This window comes from Bufo bufo, chromosome 5 (assembly GCF_905171765.1).
Source record: "Bufo bufo chromosome 5, aBufBuf1.1, whole genome shotgun sequence".
In the NCBI taxonomy this organism is placed as follows: Eukaryota; Metazoa; Chordata; class Amphibia; order Anura; family Bufonidae; genus Bufo; species Bufo bufo.
This window is the reverse complement of record NC_053393.1, coordinates 177,322,490-177,342,990: the sequence shown is the minus strand read 5'-3', so window position 1 is coordinate 177,342,990 and position 20,501 is coordinate 177,322,490. Positions and strand designations below refer to the sequence as shown.

Sequence of the window (20,501 nt, the reverse complement as noted above, 5' to 3'; positions counted from 1 at the left end):
ACCCTTGCTTTGTTAGTGGAAAAAATGGGTTAAAATGGAAAATTAGGCAAAAAAATGAAATTCTCAAATTTCATCCCCATTTGCCAATAACTCTTGTGCAACACCTAAGGCTACATTCACACATCCGTGGTGTGTTGCGGACCCGCAAATTGCGGGTCCGCAGCACACCAGCCCGTCAGCCCCATAGAAATGCCTATTCTTGTCCGCAAGCTGCGGACAAGAATAGGACATGCTTTATCCTTTTCCGGAGCTGCGGACCCAAAATCGGGGCCGCGCACCGCAATTGCGGCTGCAGACAGCACACTGTGTGCTGTCCGCATCCATTCCGTCCCCATAGAGAATGAATGGGTCCGCACCCGTTCCGCAAAATTGCGGAACGGATGCGGACACATTTTGCGGACGTGTGAATGGAGCCTTAAGGGTTAACGAAGTTTGTAAAATCAGTTTTGAATACCTTGATGGGTGTAGTTTATAGAATGGGGTCATTTTTGGGTGGTTTCTATTATGTAAGCCTCGCAAAGTGACTTCAGAGCTGTAGTGGTCCCTAAAAATTGGGTTTTTGTAAATTTCTGAAAAATTTCAAGATTTGCTTCTAAACTTCTAAGCCTTGTAACATCCCCAAAAAATAAAATATCATTCCCAAAATAATTCAAACATGAAGTAGACATATGGGGAATGTAAAGTCATCACAATTTTAGGGGGTATTACTATGTATTACAGAAGTAGAGAAACTGAAACTTTGAAATTTGCAAATTTTTCTAAATATTTGGTAAATTTGGCATTTTTTTATGGAAAAATGTTTTGTTTTGTTTTTTACTTCATTTTACCAGTGTCATGAAGTACAATATGTGAATGGCCTGGATAAGTCAAAGCGTTTTAAAGTTATCACCACTAAGGGTCCATTCACACGTCCGTTTTTTCTTTCCTGATCTGTTCCGTTTTTTCAGGAACAGATCTGGACCATTCATTTTCAATGGGTCCTGGAAAAAAAAAAAAAAATCGGACAGCACAATGTGTGCTGTCCGTTTCAGTTGTTCCGTTCCGCATGTCCGAAAAAATATAAAACATGTCCTATTCTTTTCCGCAAAAATCGGATCCTGGACCAATACAAAGTCAATGGATCCGCAAACAACGGAAGACATTCGTATGTCATTAGTTTTATGCGGATTCCGTTCCTGGAAATTAGGCTTCCTCCCCAGTATTAAATGTGACCAGTGCGGCCCCACTTCCTCTATATTCATTGGTGGCCAGTGCGGATTCCCAGTAAGTTTTCTACAGATCAGATTTTTCACTTCGTGAAAAACTCAGATCCGACAGTATATTCTAACACAGAGGCGTTCCCATGGTGATGGGGACGCTTCTAGTTAGAATATACTGAGAACGGTGTACATGACTGTCCCCTGCTGCCTGGCAGCACCCGATCTCTTACAGGGGGCTGTGATCTGCACAATTAACCTGAGGGGTTAATTGTGCATATCATAGCCCCCTATAAGAGATCAGGGGCTACCAGGCAGCAGGGGGCAGACCCCCCTCCCTCCCCAGTATTAAATGTGACCAGTGCGGCCTCACCTCTCCCCCCCATCATTGGTGGCCAGTGCGGATTCCCAGTATTAATAAATGTGACCAGTGCGGCCTCACCTCTTCCCCCCCCCCCCCCCCCCCCATCATTGGTGGCAGCGGAGAGTTCCGATCGGAGTCCCAGTTTAAATCGCTGGGGCTCCGATCGGTTACCATGGCTGCCATGGTTACTTAGCAATAAATACAAGCATTATACTTACCTGCGACTGCGAGCTGCGATGTGTGTCCGGCCGGGAGCTCCTCCTACTGGTAAGTGACAGGTCTGTGCTAAAAGCAATGCGCCGCACAAACCTTTCACTTACCAGTAGGAGGAGCTCCCGGCCGGACACATCGCAGCTCGCAGTCGCAGGTAAGTATAATGCTTGTATTTATTGCTAAGTTACCATGGCAGCCAAGACTGCAATAGCGTCTTGGCTGCCATGGTAACCGATCGGAGCCCCAGCGATTTAAACTGGGACTCCGATCGGAACTCTCCGCTGCCACCAATGATGGGGGGGGGGGGGGGAGAGGTGAGGCCGCACTGGGCACATTTATTAATACTGGGAATCCGCACTGGCCACCAATGATGGGGGGGGGGAGGTGAGGCCGCACTGGGCACATTTATTAATACTGGGAATCCGCACTGGCCACCAATGATGGGGGGGGGGGGGGGGGGGAGAAAGAGGTGGGGCCGCACTGGTCACATCCGCACTGGCCACCAATGAATATAGAAGGGGGGGGGGGCCGCACTAGTCACATTTAATACAGGGGAGGGAGGGGGTCTGCCCCCTCCTGCCTGGCAGCACCTGATCTCTCACAGGGGGCTATGATTCACACAATAATTGTGCGGATCACAGCCCCCTGTAAGAGATCGGGTGCTGCCAGGCAGCAGGGGGCAGTCATGTACACAGTTCTCAGTATATTCTAACTAGAAGCGTCCCCATCACCATGGGAACGCCTCTGTGTTAGAATATACTGTCGGATTTGAGTTTTCACATGTTTCCGTTTTTTGCGGATCCGCAAAAAACGGATGACATACGGAAACATTTTCAGGAACAACGGATCCGCAAAAAAACGGACCGAAAAATCGGGATGTAGAAAAATACTGACGTGTGAATGTAGCCTTAAAGTGACACTGGTCAGATTTGCAAAAAATGGCCAAGTCCTTAAGGTGAAATAGGGTCCTTAAGGGGTTAAAGGAAAATGGAGAATAAATTTCACTTTTTTGGCCGATTTTGCATTTTATTAAATTTTTTTCTTTAACACATTGAGGGTTAACAGCCAAACAAAACTCAATATTTATTACCCCGATTCTGCGGTTTACAGAAACATCCCACATATGGTCGTAAACAAAAGGAGCACCGTAGTTTTTGGAAGGCAGATTTTGCTGGACTGGTTTTTAGATGCCATGTCCCATTTAAAGCCCCCCTGATGCACCCCTACAGTAGAAACTCCCAAAAAGTGACCCTATTTTGGAAACTGGGGGATAAGGTGCCAGATTTATTGGTACTATTTTTGGGGGCATATGCCTTTTTGAGCGCTAGGTGTTGTACTTTGTGATGTAAGGTGAAAAAAATTGCTTTTTGGCACTGTTTATTTTTTACGGTGTTCACCTGAGGGGTTAGGTCATGTGATATTTTTATCAAGCATGTTACGGACGTGCCAATACCTAATATGTAAACTTTTATTTCAGTTTAACACAATGGCATATTTGAAATAAAAAAAATGATGTTTTAGTGTCTCCGTGTTATGAGAGCTATAGTTTTATTTTTTGAGCGTTTTTCTTATGTAGGGTCTATTTTTTGCGGGATGAGGTGACTTTTATTGGTACCATTTTGTGGGACAGACGCCTTTTTGATCGCTCGGTGTTGCACTTTTTGTGGTGTAAGGTGACAAAAATTGCTTTGACAGTTTATTTTTTATGGTGTTTATCGTACAGGGTCGATCATGTGATATTTATAAAGACTGTCGTTACGGACACTGATACCCAATGTGTAGTTTTTTTTCTTTCATTTTTTTATAGGAAAAGACAATTTTTTTAAATTACATTTATTTTTACTTTATTATTTTCACATATTTTTTTTATCAAGTCCCACTTGGATCTTGAAGATCCAGTGGGGCTGATGGCTGTACTATACTTTTATTGCAAAGTACAGTACTATCAAATGTCCTGTAGATGGCAACACCGGGCGCTTTTGCAAAGCGTCCGGTTGCCATCACAGCGCGGCAGCCCTGATAGTTGAGAGAGGGAGGCCCCTCCCTCTATTAACCCCATGGATGCCGCTACGGCGGCATCTAAGGGGTTACAGCAGAGTGTCAGCATACAGCCGCCATCAAATAAAGCAGGGGGACCGCATCGGGGGCAGGAGGCAGATAGGGGAAAGCGCTGTAAAGGGGGGGGCATGGCCAGCAGGAGGGGGCACATTTGGGGGTTGATGCATGCATGGGGGGACCGCATCAGGGATACAATACATGGATGGGGGGGGGTAGAGATCGCATCGGAGGCAGGGCTCACAGATCGGGGGGGCTTCATTACACATTACCTGATTTCAGGCTCTGATCTGCAGAGTGCAGATCAGAGCCTGAAACCGGCATTTTAACACTGCCGCGATCCGATTGGTTAGTCTGCACAGGGTCTGGCAAGGGACTACTCTGACAGCAGCAGGGCAGGGGAAGAAGCTTTAATCCAAGCGCTTTGCAGCGCTTGGATTAAAGAACTGCCTGACGTCTATACACGTGGTAGCTGCACGGGGTATGTGCAGCTATCACGTATATAGACAGATAGCGGTCGGGAAGGGGTTAAACCCGAAAAATGTAATCAGTTTTCACACGTTTTTCCGGATCCGGCCGAATTCAAACAACGCTAGTGTGAAAGTACCCTAAATTATAAAATAATGCAATGGTCTTCTGGTTATCATTTATCCGAGTACTGTTCCATAGATCCAGATGATTATGCATTGTTTACCATGCTACCCAATTTCTGTCCAGTCTTGTAATTTACATTGCTAATCAGTCATGCATGCAACAAAACCAGATAATCAGGTTTGCTTTATATTTTTTTTCAATAAAATGAGTTTTAAACTATCTAGTGTACGATTTACCACTTAGTTGACAAGGAGCGTGGGAGTGCAGATAGGCTAGTGCCTTTCCCTAAAATGTGCAAGCACGACCACCACTGATGCTGTGGTTAATTGTCACTGTGGCATATGAGCTGTCAAACCCCTGGAGAGTTGTGCTCGCAGTGTCCGCCCCAAGATCGAGGGAGCCAATCGATGTCTGTGGCAGCCTTAGGATCTGCAGCCTGCCACAGCTATGTTCCTAATTAGCACACAGGAACCTGTGCGAATCTCCCATAGACTGCAATAGTAATTCACAGAAGTCTATGGGAGAAGTGAAAAATAAAATGTCAAAAAAATAAATAAAAATTCACCTCCCCATGCTATTAAAATACAAAGTATTTATCCCATATGGTGAATGTCATAATGAGAAAAATTTTTTATAAAAAATCTAAATGGACAATGTCTTTTTTCCATCACCATTTCTATCCCATCATCTATTTATCCCCAGGACTGTGACTGTGACGAGGGGACATCCTCTGCGTTTGGAGGAAAGAAGGTTTGTACACAAACATAGAAAAGGGTTCTTTACGGTAAGAGCAGTGAGACTATGGAACTCTCTGCCTGAGGAGGTGGTGATGGTGAGTACAATAAAGGAATTCAAGAGGGGCCTGGATGTATTTCTGGAGTGTAATAATATTACAGGCTATAGCTACTAGAGAGGGGTCGTTGATCCAGGGAGTTATTCTGATTGCCTGATTGGAGTCGGGAAGGAATTTTTTATTCCCCTAAAGTGAGGAAAATTGGCTTCTACCTCACAGGGTTTTTTTGCCTTCCTCTGGATCAACTTGTAGGATGACAGGCCGAACTGGATGGACAAATGTCTTTTTTCGGCCTTATGTACTATGTTACTATGTTACTATGTTACTTCACCTTCATTCAAATTTTTTAATAAAAAGTGATCAAAGCCACACACACACACACACACACGTTATGGGGGTCAAATGTGGCAATGCAAAGGAGAAAAAAAAACGCTTCAGCTTCTTTTGAAGTTATTTTTTTTAATACATAAATATAAGGCTACATTCAAAAAAACGGATGACGTTTTGCGGATCCATTGTAACTGCCTACTATTGTCTGCAAAACGGACAAGAATAGGACATATTCTATAGTTTTTTGCGGGGCTACGCAACAGACCTACGGATGCGGATAGCACAAGGTGTGCTGTCCTCATTTTTTGCGGACCCATTGAAATGAATGGGTCTTCATCCAATCCGCAAAAAAGAAATAAAAAATTAAATTAATAAAATAACATGGAAACAAAATACATTCGTGTCCATTGTGGTATCACTAATCGTACTAAGGCCTCATGCCTACGGCCGTTGTTTGGGTCCGCATCCGAGCCGTCGTTTATGCGGCTCGGATGCGGACCCATTCACTTCAGTGGGGCCGGAAAAGATGCGGACAGCACTCCGGCATCACAGACAGTCACGGCTTGTAGCTTGGCTTGTATTGGCAAAGATCCTTGCACCGGCCCTGTCCATGGATGATTGTTTTCTCTTTATATGCAAGATGTCTCATGTGTATGTAGGATTTGGTACCTGTTTTATAACGGATATCTGAACACCGCAGCTCTCTAGTTCTATCGTCTGTTTAGAGGTATTAGGTTGGTAGTCTCTTCTTCACTTTTGTATAAGGGGTGGAGAGGTTTCTGCATTTTATTTTTTGTTATACATAATGTTTAAAAATATTAATAAAAATTATCTGATTAATAGAGGGGGAAAAGTTGGAAAATTTAAATGTATGATATTCTTGAAAATATTAATTTATTGGTGTAGGAAACATAGGGCTTTGTCTTGGATTGCTTTGTCTGGTTATTATATACGCATACTACTGTTGATCTAATAAAACATTTAAAAAGAAAAAAAATTCTAGTTTGCTGGATGATCCGATCATTTAGGGCAACAAAACACAACACAAACTATGGGATGGAGACAAACTATTTTACCAAATCATTCATCTTCATACAGGCTGATGAATGCCGCAGGTAAACTATCTAACGAGCGGGCAAACGTTCATCTGAACTCTGTTGGCTTGCAAGGAAATGCGTTACAGGAAGAGTTACCACCTACCTGATGTATCTATCACAAAGCCTCCAGCTTCCCGAATTATCACAGTGGCTGCTGCCAAATCCCAGCAGTGCAGTCCAAATTGGTAAAAGGCATCAGCAGCCCCTGATGCCATGTGGCACAAGGCTAATGTGGCACTGCCAATCACTCGAATACTGTGAACAGAAAAGAAAAGGGAAAATAAAAAATAGGAACAATTTTAGAATTTGCTCTTTTTAGTAGCACAAATTAATAAAATAAATAAATATATATCAAGCCTTCTGTATATAGAATTAAGTTGTCACCACACAAGCTACATTCTACGCACCACCCAATCAGTTCAGGCATTGCAATATGAAGGAATCCTTGCCCACTGTTTTACAATCCAACAATGAGAAGGCTCACTGTGAAGCTGACTGAGTATCATGGGTGAGGAGTGCATTTATAAATCAAGGGTTTAACTTTCAAACAGTCACTGTAGTTTCATACAGCTCGGCATAAGTAGTACAGGTACATATAAAAAAATTAGGTAACATATGGTTCATTCTTCAGGTATCAGACATTTCCTACAGCCAACCTTTACTAAATGAATGTTCTCTCTGAAACTTGTGATAAATCCAGCTTGCTTAAACCAAGATTACATAATCCAATAGTAGTCTATGGAGAGAGGAGGGGGAAAGAGGAATTGCAGAGAGAAACAAGCAGCCAGAGAGACAGACACCATTCAGCATCCCAAGTGCTTTAGTCACATTTCTACTGCTTAGTACTTATAATGTCCTAAATGGAGACTGAGCGAGAGCGTTCGGGAGCAGAATCTGCTGTCTCCATGTATAGTCTATGGGCAGACAAGATACAGTCCTGATCAAAAGTTTAAGACCACTTGAAAAAGGGCAAAAAACACAACATATTTAGCATGGCTGGATCTTAACCACCTCAGCCCCCAGTGCTTAAACACCCTGAAAGACCAGGCCACTTTTTACACTTCTGACCTACACTACTTTCACCATTTATTGCTCGGTCATGCAACTTACCACCCAAATGAATTTTGCCTCCTTTTCTTCTCACTAATAGAGCTTTCATTTGGTGGTATTTCATTGCTGCTGACATTTTTACTTTTTTTGTTATTAATCGAAATTTAACGATTTTTTTGCAAAAAAATGACATTTTTCACTTTCAGTTGTAAAATTTTGCAAAAAAAACAAGATCCATATATAAATTTTGCTCTAAATTTATTGTCCTACATGTCTTTGATAAAAAAAAAATGTTTGGGTAAAAAAAAAATGGTTTGGGTAAAAGTTATAGCGTTTACAAACTATGGTACAAAAATGTGAATTTCCGCTTTTTGAAGCAGCTCTGACTCTGAGCACCTGTCATGTTTCCTGAGGTTCTACAATGCCCAGACAGTACAAACACCCCACAAATGACCCCATTTCGGAAAGTACACACCCTAAGGTATTCACTGATGGGCATAGTGAGTTCATAGAACTTTTTATTTTTTGTCACAAGTTAGCGGAAAATGATGATTTTTTTTTTTTTTTTTTTTTTATTACAAAGTCTCATATTCCACTAACTTGTGACAAAAAATAAAAAGTTCTATGAACTCACTATGCCCATCAGCGAATACCTTGGGGTCTCTTCTTTCCAAAATGGGGTCACTTGTGGGGTAGTTCTACTGCCCTGGCATTCTAGGGGCCCAAATGTGTGGTAAGGAGTTTGAAATCAAATTCTGTAAAAAATGACGAGTGAAATCCGAAAGGTGCTCTTTGGAATATGGGCCCCTTTGCCCACCTAGGCTGCAAAAAAGTGTCACACATCTGGTATCTCCTTATTCAGTAGAAGTTGGGGAATGTGTTTTGGGGTGTCTTTTTACATATACCCATGCTGGGTGAGATAAATATCTTGGTCAAATGCCAACTTTGTATAAAAAAATGGGAAAAGTTGTCTTTTGCCAAGATATTTCTCTCACCCAGCATGGGTATATGTAAAATGACACCCCAAAACACATTCCCCAACTTCTACTGAGTACGGAGATACCAGATGTGTGACACTTTTTTGCAGCCTAGGTGGGCAAAGGGGCCCATATTCCAAAGAGCACCTTTCGGATTTCACTCGTCATTTTTTACAGAATTTGATTTCAAACTCCTTACCACACATTTGGGCCCCTAGAATGCCAGGGCAGTATAACTACCCCACAAGTGACCCCATTTTGGAAAGAAGAGACCCCAAGGTATTCACTGATGGGCATGGCGAGTTCATGGAAGTTTTTATTTTTTGTCACAAGTTAGTGGAATATGAGACTTTGTATGAAAAAAAAAAAAAAAAAAAAAAAAATCATCATTTTCCACTAACTTGTGACAAAAAAAAAAAAAATTCTAGGAACTCGCCATGCCCCTCACGGAATACCTTGGGGTGTCTTCTTTCCAAAATAGGGTCACTTGTGGGGTAGTTATACTGCCCTGGCATTTTCCAGGGGCCCTAATGTGTGGTAAGTAGGTAAATGACCTGTGAAATCCGAAAGGTGCTCTTTGGAATGTGGGCCCCTTTGCCCACCTAGGCTGCAAAAAAGTGTCACACATCTGGTATCGCCGTACTCGGGAGAAGTTGGGGAATGTGTTTTGTGGTGTCATTTTACATATACCCATGCTGGGTGAGAGAAATATCTTGGCAAAAGACAACTTTTCCCATTTTTTTATACAAAGTTGGCATTTGACCAAGATATTTATCTCACCCAGCATGGGTATATGTAAAATGACACCCCAAAACACATTCACCAACTTCTACTGAATACGGAGATACCACATGTGTGACACTTTTTTGCAGCCTAGGTGGGCAAAGGGGCCCAAATTCCTTTTAGGAGGGCATTTTTAGACATTTGGATACCAGACTTCTTCTCACGCTTTGGGGCCCCTAAAATGCCAGGGCAGTATAAATACCCCACATGTGACCCCATTTTGGAAAGAAGACACCCCAAGGTATTCAATGAGGGGCATGGCGAGTTCATAGAAAAAAAAAATTTTTGGCACAAGTTAGCGGAAATTGATTTTTTTATTTTTTTTTCTCACAAAGTCTCCCTTTCCGCTAACTTGGGACAAAAATTTCAATCTTTCATGGACTCAATATGCCCCTCAGCGAATACCTTGGGGTGTCTTCTTTCCAAAATGGTGTTATTTGTGGGGTGTTTGTACTGCCCTGGCATTTGAGGGTCTCCGCAATCATTACATGTATGCCCAGCATTAGGAGTTTCTGCTATTCTCCTTATATTGAGCATACAGGTAATGAGATTTTTTTTTTCCGTTCAGCCTCTGGGCTGAAAGAAAAAAATGAACGGCACAGATTTCTTCATTCGCATCAATCAATGTGGATGAAAAAATCTCTGCCAAAAAAAGAAAAAGGAGGGGAAAGGCGTCTGCCAGGACATAGGAGCTCCGCCCAACATCCATGCCCACTTAGCTCGTATGCCCTGGCAAACCCGATTTCTCCATTCACATCAATCGATGTGGATGAATAAATCATTGCCGGGATTTTTTTTTTTATATATACAAAGTGTTTGCCAAAGTATATGAACACCGCCACCTCCTCAGCTCATATGCCTCGGCAAACGTATCTTTTACTGCAGAGGAGAAATCTCGTCTTGCAGCGCCGCATACACCGACTTGCGTGTAATCTGACAGCAGCACAATGCTTCTGTCCGAATGCACATCAGTGCTGCAGCTAGTCGATCGGTTGGTCCACCTGAAAGGTAAAAAAAAACAAAACAAAAAAGAAAAAACCAGGCCGCAAAGCAATAACTTTATTAACTTTAGAACAGAACATATTAACTTTTTTTAACTTTTGTAACTTTTTTACTTACCGGTAATTTTTTTTTTGTTTAGTTTTTTTTACCTTTATAGAACAAACCTCTCCTTCCCCATGGGACAATGTGCAAAGCGCAAATCGCCCAAAGATGTGGCGAAGTACGTTATGCACTTTATCCCAGGTGAAAGGAGAGGTTTGCAGCAGCTGTGAGTAAAAGGGCCCTAATAGCCCTGTGTGCCTGTCCTGTGAGATGCAATCCCTATGCTAGGTGTACCTGTGTGTGGTACTTCCGGAAACACTCACCTAAGCATAGGGCAGGGTGGTCAGGGCAGTCAGGACAGAAATAGCGGGTGTCACGCCTTATTCCACTCCTGCTACAGACACGACATTTTTTTCGGGGTGGCGGTTGGGTTGAGGTACCAGCAACGACACTGGGGAAATGTCGCTCGTGTAGACGGCTAACTACACTGGTGGATGGGGCCACGGAACCTCCTGGGTAAAGGAGGTTCGCGATGATCTCTTCCTGGAATTTGAGGAAGGATCCTGTTCTCCCAGCCTTACTGTAGAGAACAAAACTATTGTACAGCGCCAATTGAATTAAATATACAGACACCTTCTTATACCAGCGTCTGGTTCTGCGGGAAACTAAATAGGGAGCCAACATCTGGTCATTGAAGTCCACCCCTCCCATGAGCGCATTATAGTCGTGGACTGAGAGGGGCTTTTCAATGACACGGGTTGCCCTTTCAATTTGGATTGTCGTGTCTGCGTGAATGGAGGAGAGCATGTAAACGTCACGCTTGTCTCTCCATTTCACCGCGAGCAGTTCTTCGTTACACAAGGCAGCCCTCTCCCCCCTTGCAAGACGGGTGGTTACAAGCCGTTGGGGGAAGCCCACGCGACTAGTTCGCGCGGTGCCACAGGCGCAAATCCGTTCTAGAAACAAATGCCTAAAGAGGGCCACACTTGTGTAAAAATTGTCCACATAAAGATGGTACCCCTTGCCGAATAAGGGTGACACCAAGTCCCAGACTGTCTTCCCACTGCTCCCCAGGTAGTCAGGGCAACCGACCGGCTCCAGGGTCTGATCTTTTCCCTCATCGATCCGAAATTTGTGGGTATAGCCTGTGGCCCTTTCACAGAGCTTATACAATTTGACCCCATACCGGGCACGCTTGCTTGGGATGTATTGTTTGAAGCCAAGGCGCCCGGTAAAATGTATTAGGGACTCGTCTACCCAGATGTTTTGCTCAGGGGTATACAAATCTGCAAATTTCTGGTTGAAATGGTCTATGAGGGGCCGAATTTTGTGGAGCCGGTCAAAAGCTGGGTGGCCTCTGGGACGGGAGGTGGTGTTGTCGCTAAAATGCAGAAAACGCAGGATGGTCTCAAATCGTGTCCTGGACATAGCAGCAGAGAACATGGGCATGTGATGAATTGGGTTCGTGGACCAATATGACCGCAATTCATGCTTTTTTGTCAGGCCCATGTTGAGGAGAAGGCCCAGAAAAATTTTAAGTTCGGAAACTTGGACTGGTTTCCACCGGAAAGGCTGGGCATAATAGCTTTCCGGGTTTGCGGTTATAAATTGTGTGGCATATTGGTTGGTCTCTGCCACGACTAAGTCCAAGAGCTCCGCAGTCAAGAACAGCTCAAAAAATCCCAGGGCCGAAGCGATTTGAGCCGTCTCAACCCGAACTCCAGACTGGGCGGTGAAAGGGGGAACTACAGGTGCGGCTGAAGTTGGTGACTGCCAATCAGGGTTTGCCAGCACCTCAGGGACTCTAGGGGGTCTACGGGCCTGTCTGCGCGGTGGCTGCGACGGGGTAACTACTGCACGTGCCACCGTACCAGCTTCAACTGCCCTTCTGGTGCTCGCTACTTCACCAGGTTGTACGGCAGTGCTGGTACTAGGTCCAGGAAGGGCTGCGCTGCTGGTGTATGCCTCACCACGTGATCCGGCAGCGACAGCCCCACTCTGCTGCTCTTGAAGCGGATCCTGCGTAACCTGTGGTCTAGCGACACGGGGCCGGGTACGCCTGGTGCTGCCAGGGACCTCAACCTCCTCGTCCGAACTTTGGGTCAGAGAGCCACTGCTTTCTACAGGTTCATATTCTGACCCGCTAGATTCGTCAGATGAGGGTTCCCACTCCTCATCCGACTGGGTCAGAATCCTGTAGGCCTCTTCAGAAGAATACCCCCTGTTTGACATTTTGGACTACTAAATTTAGGGGTATTCCCTGAGACTACCCAAGAAAAAAAGCAAACCTGTCTTACAAAGGGGAGGCTAGCGAAGTACCGGAGGCCGCTGCGGTTGATAAAAAATATCAAAACTGATTTTTTTATCGCCGCAGTGCGTGTAAAGTGAATGTGCAGTGATCAAAAAATAATAATTTTTTGTCACTGCGGTGGGGCGGGCGTGGGTGAACGCACGTGTGGGCGACCGATCAGGCCTGATCGGGCAAACACTGCGTTTTGGGTGGAGGGCGAACTAAAGTGACACTAATACTATTATAGATCTGACCGTGATCAGTTTTGATCACTTACAGATACTATAAAAGTACAAATGCTGATTAGCGATACGCTAATCAGCGAATAAAAGTGACTGCGGTGCGGTGGGGTGGGCGCTAACTGACGCTAACTACCTAACCAAGGGGCCTAAACTATCCCTAAAACCTAACAGCCAATACCAGTGAAAAAAAAAAAGTGACAGTTTACACTGATCACTTTTTTTCCTTTCACTAGTGATTGACAGGGGCGATCAAAGGGGTGATCAAAGGGTTAATTGGGGTGCAGGGGGGTGATCTGGGGCTAAGGTGTGCTGTTTGGTGTACTCACTGTGAAGTCTGCTCCTGTGCTGGATCCAACCGACGAAAAGGACCAGCACAGGAGCAGAGAAGCCATATAACAGATCATATTTACTAATATGATCTGTTATCTGGTTTGTGATTCGATTTTTTAAAAATCAGCAACCTGCCAGCGACGATCATTGGCTGGCAGGTTGCTGATGCAACTCTCCTCGAACTTTTGCCGGCCCGCGATGCTCATGCGCGGGCCGGCTGTGACCGAAATCTCGCGTCTCGCGAGAAGACGCGCCGGCGCGTCCAAGGTTCCAAGTAGAGCTTCAACATGCAACAAGGGCTTTTAGTCCTAAACTTTTGATCAGCTGCAAAACAGCCTGTTTCAGTTTATTTGTTTTCAATTAATTGAAGGCTCAAAAAATGTTTTGTCTCACTCCCATTTCTTCTTGTTGCATGTTGAATCTCTACTTGGAACCTTGTTAAGATCCAGCCATGCTAAATATGATTTTTTTTGCCATTTTTCAAGTGGTCCTAAACTTTTGATCAGGACTGTACTAGCTGGTCTACACCCACCAGCTCAGGGTCAACTGCAAACTACAGTAGTAGCCTGCAGACAGGAAAACTGGAAAAAAGAAAAAAAAAAAAAAGCCAGATACAAGTCATATAATTGCACCTTACAACTCTGCCCAGACCATTTCCAGGCACTTAGAAATTTGCTATCATAGTACCCATTATATGTCCTGCCATTGACAACCAGCCACCATCGCCTTTGTATGCAGTAGCATCATGAACAAGAAACTTGGACTGCTATGGACAAACCATATAGTCTTCAGCGATAAATCGAGGTTAGGTTTGGTATACAACAATGGTCAGGTTCGAGATGAGGAGACCTTGTGAGGAGCACTTTAATCCTGCCTTTGCTGTGGAGCAGCGCACTGCTCAAACTGCTGGTGTGATGATCTGGGGAGCCCCTGCATAGAGTCTGTCGGTCACCCTTAGTAGTGATCTGAGGGACATTAACAACTCAGCAATATGTGCAGGACATCCTGTGGTCACATGTGTAGTTTATCATGGCAAGGCTTCCAGCTGGCATTTTTCAGCAGGATAATGCTCACCCACACACAGCAAGGGTTTCCCAGGAATGTCTCCGTCAAATTTTAACACTTACTTGAAACTATGGGTATGCTTTAAGTAGGTGTTCTCATTTCATGACAATTGCAAGTTAAATCTGGGCAGCCTATTGACATTTTAAAAGACAGTACTGTTTGGTCAACTACTTACCCATGGGCTTGAAAGGTTAGTAATCTCTCCATATTGCCCAAGAACAATTTTAAAGTCGCTGGATCACGTTTAGGACCAATTTCAGTTAAAACGAGAGAGTTCTTGATACCTGGTAAATTACAAGCAAATTTAGTTAAAGTTACAGAAAATAACATTAATTTAAGGAATTTTTCTATAAAAAAAAAAATATATGTTTAAAGTGGCAGTAAGAGAAGAAGACCTATAACTTCAGGCAAACTCTGATCTGTCGCTGATCAGTTACATGATAGATACAGACAGACTGGTTGCTAGGTAAAAGCTGCCTGACAACTCCACTAAAAACCGTGGTTGGTTAAAACAGCATTCAGATATACAAAAACAGGCATGACTGTCAGCATCATGCCAATCCAGGCTTAGAGTCGGGGAGCTAACTTATCAGTCATTTCAAAAGTTATTTCTATTCTCAGGCCGTTTTTCCTGAAAATATATTTTTGTAGAAGTATAGTAATTATGAGAATTAAAAGCAAATCTTGGAAGAACATAAGCTCAATAAAAAAAGTGTGTTGTCTTTGAGGCGAAGAGAGTACATATCTCACTGCCAAGGGGCAGTCTTGTGGTCATCAATCCCGACACTATTTAAAGAAAAACCTAGTTTTTCCTACCGCAGAGAAAAAAAAACTATAGGGAAAAGGTTGATTAAAAGTGATTAGAGTAAAAAATAAAAGACAAAACGTTTTAGCTGCTAGAAAAAGAGGGACCTTCCCGTGCTTATCCTGTTTAAATTGTAACTCCATCATAAAAGGAGATTATATCAATCATCCAAGGCAAGGATATATGATTCCAATGCACCATTTTTCTACATGTTTGATAAAAAAATAAAAAAAATTTAAATTATGGCATACGTTTTTCATGTTGTTTATGGTACATTGGACAAAAAAAATAAAGAAATAATGGTACGATTAAATGAACATAAATCTAATTTCTCATCCGTATCATTGGGGGACACAGGCTTGACCTTGGGTATAGCTGCTGCCGCTAGGAGGCGGACACTAAGCACACAGTGTAAGCTCCTCCCTCATCAGCTATATCCTTCCTACAGGGACTAGGCTAAATCAGTTTTAGCTTAGTGTCTGTAGGAGGCCGACCTCCCTGCATTGCAGGTCTGCCGATTTTAGTTTTTTTGTTTTTTCCAGCGGGAGTTTCAGGCAGTCCTTAAAACTGCCTGCACTCCCACTCAGATGGGAGACCAGGGGGTCCCCCAAAACCCCTGCTCCTTCCAGTTCTCCAGAAGCAAAAAGGGGACCAGAGGTTCCTACAAAGCCTCTGTTTCCCGCCAGCATTCGGATCACCACAGCAAGTCCCCTCTGTTCCGGTGTAGCGTCCCTCCCCAAGGGGCCGCACACCAAAAGGTGGTGATCCCACTGGACACAGGGGGGCAGAAGATGCCGGACAGGAGAGTATATATTTATATAAGAGGAGGAAATGAAATTGACCAGAAAGTGCTCCCCATTCCAATACTCTCCCCTCCTAAAGTTCCTGGGCCCTCCAGGAGGATGTGTGGGTGAGGGAGGTCATAAGCTGGATTTCAAGTCTGACCGCCCCCAGTCCCGTTTTTTTCTGCAGCAAGGTGCGGTTGTTCCAGTTTCTGCGCAAGACTGTTTTCAGGGGTTTTACTCCAATCTCTTTGTGATCCCCAAAAAAAAAAAGGAGGAGAGAGTCTGTCCCATTCTGGACCTCAAGGCGCTCAACAGTTTTCTTCACGTGCCCATCTGCATCAGTCAGAGGTTTCTCCGTTTCGCAGAGGGTCCATTTCACTACCAGTTTGTAGCCCTTCCGTTTGGCCTGGCCACGGCTCCCAGGGTCTTTACGAAGGTTCTGGCGGCCAGGGGGATCGTAACGATCCCTTAGACGACATCCTGGTAAAGAGTCCGTCATTCCGGGTGACGGCGGACAGCCTGACCATTGTTCTCGACACCTTGGAGCGCTTCGGATGGATCCTGAACAGGCAGAAGTCTTGTCTTCATCCATCGCAGCGGTTGACTTATCCGGGCATGGTACTCGACACATTTCAGGCCAAGGTGTTCTTGCCTCCAGAGAAGTTATCCGCTCCCAGTCTTCAGATTCTCCCCTTGTTAAGGCCAGGTCCGGTTCCAATAAGTCGCTGCATGCATGCTCTGGGTCACATGGTCTCCGAAGCAGTTCCCTATGCGCAATTCCATACCAGAACGCTTCAGCGAGCAGTTCTGTCCAGCTGGGACCGCTCCCCAGCCTCTGGATCGGCCCATGCGTCTCCCTGCCCAGGTTCGCCTGGGCCCTCAGATGGTGGTTGGTCTCTCCGTTGTAGACGTCGGGCGCTCGTTCCTTCCTCTCCGTTGGAAAGGGTCATCACCGAACAATTGGTATAAATAGAAGTTTATTCATGACAACATTTAAAAGTCAATATACATAATGGATACAAGTTATGGTCCATAAAATCCAAGGGGGAACAAAGTGAGGGGGCAAAAATGCCTGGGAAGGGAAGGCAAACTGGCACTGCAAAGTATATCAATACATAATTGCATAAAGTACTTATACGAAAGCCTGGTGGCGATACGCTTAGGGTAAGTGTGGGGGCAATTGGAAGGTGGGTAGCTTGGGGTCTGCTTGTTTTATTAACTGTTACCATGTGATGTTGCTATATTTGGGCTATGCACTTTACTTGTTTATAATATCATATATACGTCTAACTGAAAGATTTTATATGCCCTATTGTTAGTACTTTATACAATGTATTGATATACTTTGCAGTGCCAGTTTGCCTTCCCTTCCCAGGCATTTTTGCCCCCTCACTTGTTATTTGTTCCCCCTTGGATTTTATGGACCATAACTTGTATCCATTATGTATATTGACTTTTAAATGTTGTCATGAATAAACGTATATTTATACCAATTGTTCGGTGATGATTTATTACTTGGACTAACACAAAGCAATATACAACCTATAATACTTGATGTGGCCCCTATTGGTCGTTGTGATAGGTTTTCCGTTGGAAAGGGGTTAACAACGATCATGAGGGGGGGGGGGGGGGATTACGACACACCTTCCACCCATTCTTTTGTTTAGGGGCCTTTTCAAGCCTGTGTGGTTCTGGGTTTATACATGCGATTTTTTTTCTGTTGCTTCTCCTACTGCTTTTGCACTAACTGATTTAGCTTATACCCTGTAGGAAGGGTATATCTGAAGGGGAGGAGCCTACACTTTGTGTGCTTAGTGTCAACCTCCTAGAGGCAACAGCTATAACCATGGTCAAGCCTGTGTCCCCAATGAACAGCAGAGAAAACAGATTTTACGGTAAGTACAAAAATCTAGTTATTCGACGATATGTAGAAGCGCAGGGTGAAAGGAGAAAAAAGGGAAAGTAAATATAGTGAAACTACATTGTTACAACATTGTTATTACAGGAAACAAAAAAATGGCATGAATTGAAATGGATAGTATTTGATTGTGTGGCTTAAGGTACCACTCCAGTAGAGAATAATCAAAAGTTATTACAATCTGAAACTAGATGGATTATGAAAATGGATACAATGAAACCAAAGGGGTTGAATGAAATTGCAATTTTAGGGTATTTTTATGAAACTGTCTCAGTAACTGGTTTTAAATGCAATATGAATGTTTTATAGTGAACACTTTGTGAATATATGCAAGTGTCTGATGACGAGATTAGGTTGCATTTAAAATGCTTGGTTTCATCCCACAAGCACGCATGAGTAAGGGGGCGTGACCCCCGAAACATCGCACAGCTTGGGATAGCAATCCGTTCAGCGGTCTCAGAATTATGAAGCATTGCAGCTAGGTTTGTATATAAAGAATAAAGAGATGGAAAAGTGCAAGTCACGCTTCTAAAGAGCGAATATTATTTATAATCGCACGTACAAGTTCGAATAAGACCGATATGACCGAACAAAGTATATATGTCTAAGAGTGGAGACAGAGTGAGGCTCTGAATCGGTTTGTAGGTGGAGCGACTATTGTTGATTGAGATGTGAGCACGAGCCCTTAGCCTGATGACGTTCTCAATGGAGCGGAGCTCTGTTACATGGCTAGATGTTTTCTAGCTTTCTGACCCCTCCTAAAGGTCTTCAGTGTGTAGCATGTATATACAGTTACTTCAGACCCGAGGAACGCAGTCGGGTACCATTAACCAACATTACAAGGAATTAAAGGAGAAAGAACCACTAAAACACTGCTACGCAACTATATATTCTCCTATATCAAAATGACCATTATGGAAAGGAAAATTATATATTTTTTAAAATATTGTAGTTACACTTTGTGCTATTAAAAAAATGAAAATGTAAACCGAAAAAACAAAAAAATTAAAAAACACAAGCAAAAAAAAGTTACAGCTTTCAGAGGCTCAAAAAATGCATTTGGTCAGGAAGAAGGATAAATGACGCAGTCTTAAAGTGGTTAAACAGTGGATGGCCTCAAAATGTTTTCCTACTGACCTGTTTCTTTTGTTACATGAAGCCTTTCTTGATTGCAAAATGCTCCTCGCCCTTTTCTTGCAGTGTACATTTTTTCATCAATGCAATGGTATATTACACCAAATTCAAGCTGTAAGGGAAAAAAAAAAAAACACAGAAAACTGTTGTCACTGTTTCTGTATCTGCCTCCCAAAAATACTAGCGTGGGTAATATAGTTTCACCAAAGCAATATATAGATTTCCACCGACAACCTTTACTAAATGGAGTCTTCCTGGGCTTTCCCGTCTCAGTGAAAACGATCTAACAAGTAAAACTAGAATAATACTAATACAGTTATGAAACATTACAGCATATTTGGTACCAGCCACTAAATGTACATTGAAGGGATTTACAAGCATTTTGGGCTTTTTTGACAAGCTCCAGCAGCATGTTATAAGTAGGGGACACATCGCCACTGAGGCCTGTCATTGGCTGAAACAGAGCACACAATACCATCTGAAATTTTTCAGGCTGGAAAATGGAAAACCGTGGAATGGACCCAGGAAGCCGTATTACAGTATTATTTCTAATGTTTCTTTTTTAATAGGTACAATACGCAGCTGGGGCAGCGTAAGGCTGGAGTGCCCCTTTAAATCATATGAAATGGAGGCAGTGCAATGCTGACAGATGTCAGATACATGGTAAAGGCTTTATATGCAATCAGCCCCAGACATTAAAATACTCTACTGGATACAAAGTGACAAACAGATGATATAAGATACTGGTATACTATATGGAGCCTGCGGGATGTGAGGGGGACATTTAAAGAGGATGTGTGTGCAGAGACCCCTACAGATTGCTAGATCGAGGAGAGAGAAGTGTATATAAATATATATATATATATATATATATATATATGAGCCGGCTCTCCTCACTGCAAGAGACAGACTCCATAGAAGTCTATGGGCTCATCTCAATTCCATCCTCTGCAGAGGAGATAAAAGTGTGATATGCCAGCACTTCTCTCTCATTCTAGAGAGAACGCATTGTGCCAGCACGGAATCCGGACCCATTCATTTCAATGAGTTTGTGTACATGATTTTTGGTTTTCACCCATCACTTGTGCATTGCGTTAAAAATCGCAGCATGTTCTATATTTCCTACGATTTTTCACGCAACGCTGGCCCCATAGAAGTGAATGGGGATGCATGAAAATCGCATCCGCACTTGCTTGCGTTTTTCACAGATGGTTGCTAAGAGATGTTGTTTGTATACCTTCAGTTTTTTATCACGCGCCTGAAAAAACGCATTAAACCGCAATAAAAACTGAACACCCTTGCTTACGAAATCACGCATTTTATACTGAATGCATTCGCAGCGCATCTAGACCTAATCCACTCACGCTTGTCTGCAAGGGGCCTAAGGGTGCATGGCTTAAGATGTGACAATGTGCTTTAAGAACACGCCAAAATGT

At 43.4% G+C, this 20,501-nt stretch overlaps 1 protein-coding gene across 1 annotated transcript in view; it reads right to left on the bottom strand.

The window, feature by feature from the left end:
- The window catches only part of IMPA2 (inositol monophosphatase 2), a 46,476-nt gene that overhangs the window by 7,226 nt on the left and 18,749 nt on the right, over positions 1-20,501 (bottom strand). The window contains exons 5-7 of the mRNA XM_040432088.1: positions 19,069-19,177; positions 14,599-14,707; positions 6,746-6,897 (exon numbers count right to left, since the gene is read on the bottom strand). Coding sequence (XP_040288022.1) covers positions 6,746-6,897; positions 14,599-14,707; positions 19,069-19,177 — 370 coding nt within the window. The remainder of the gene's footprint in view (positions 1-6,745; positions 6,898-14,598; positions 14,708-19,068; positions 19,178-20,501) is intronic.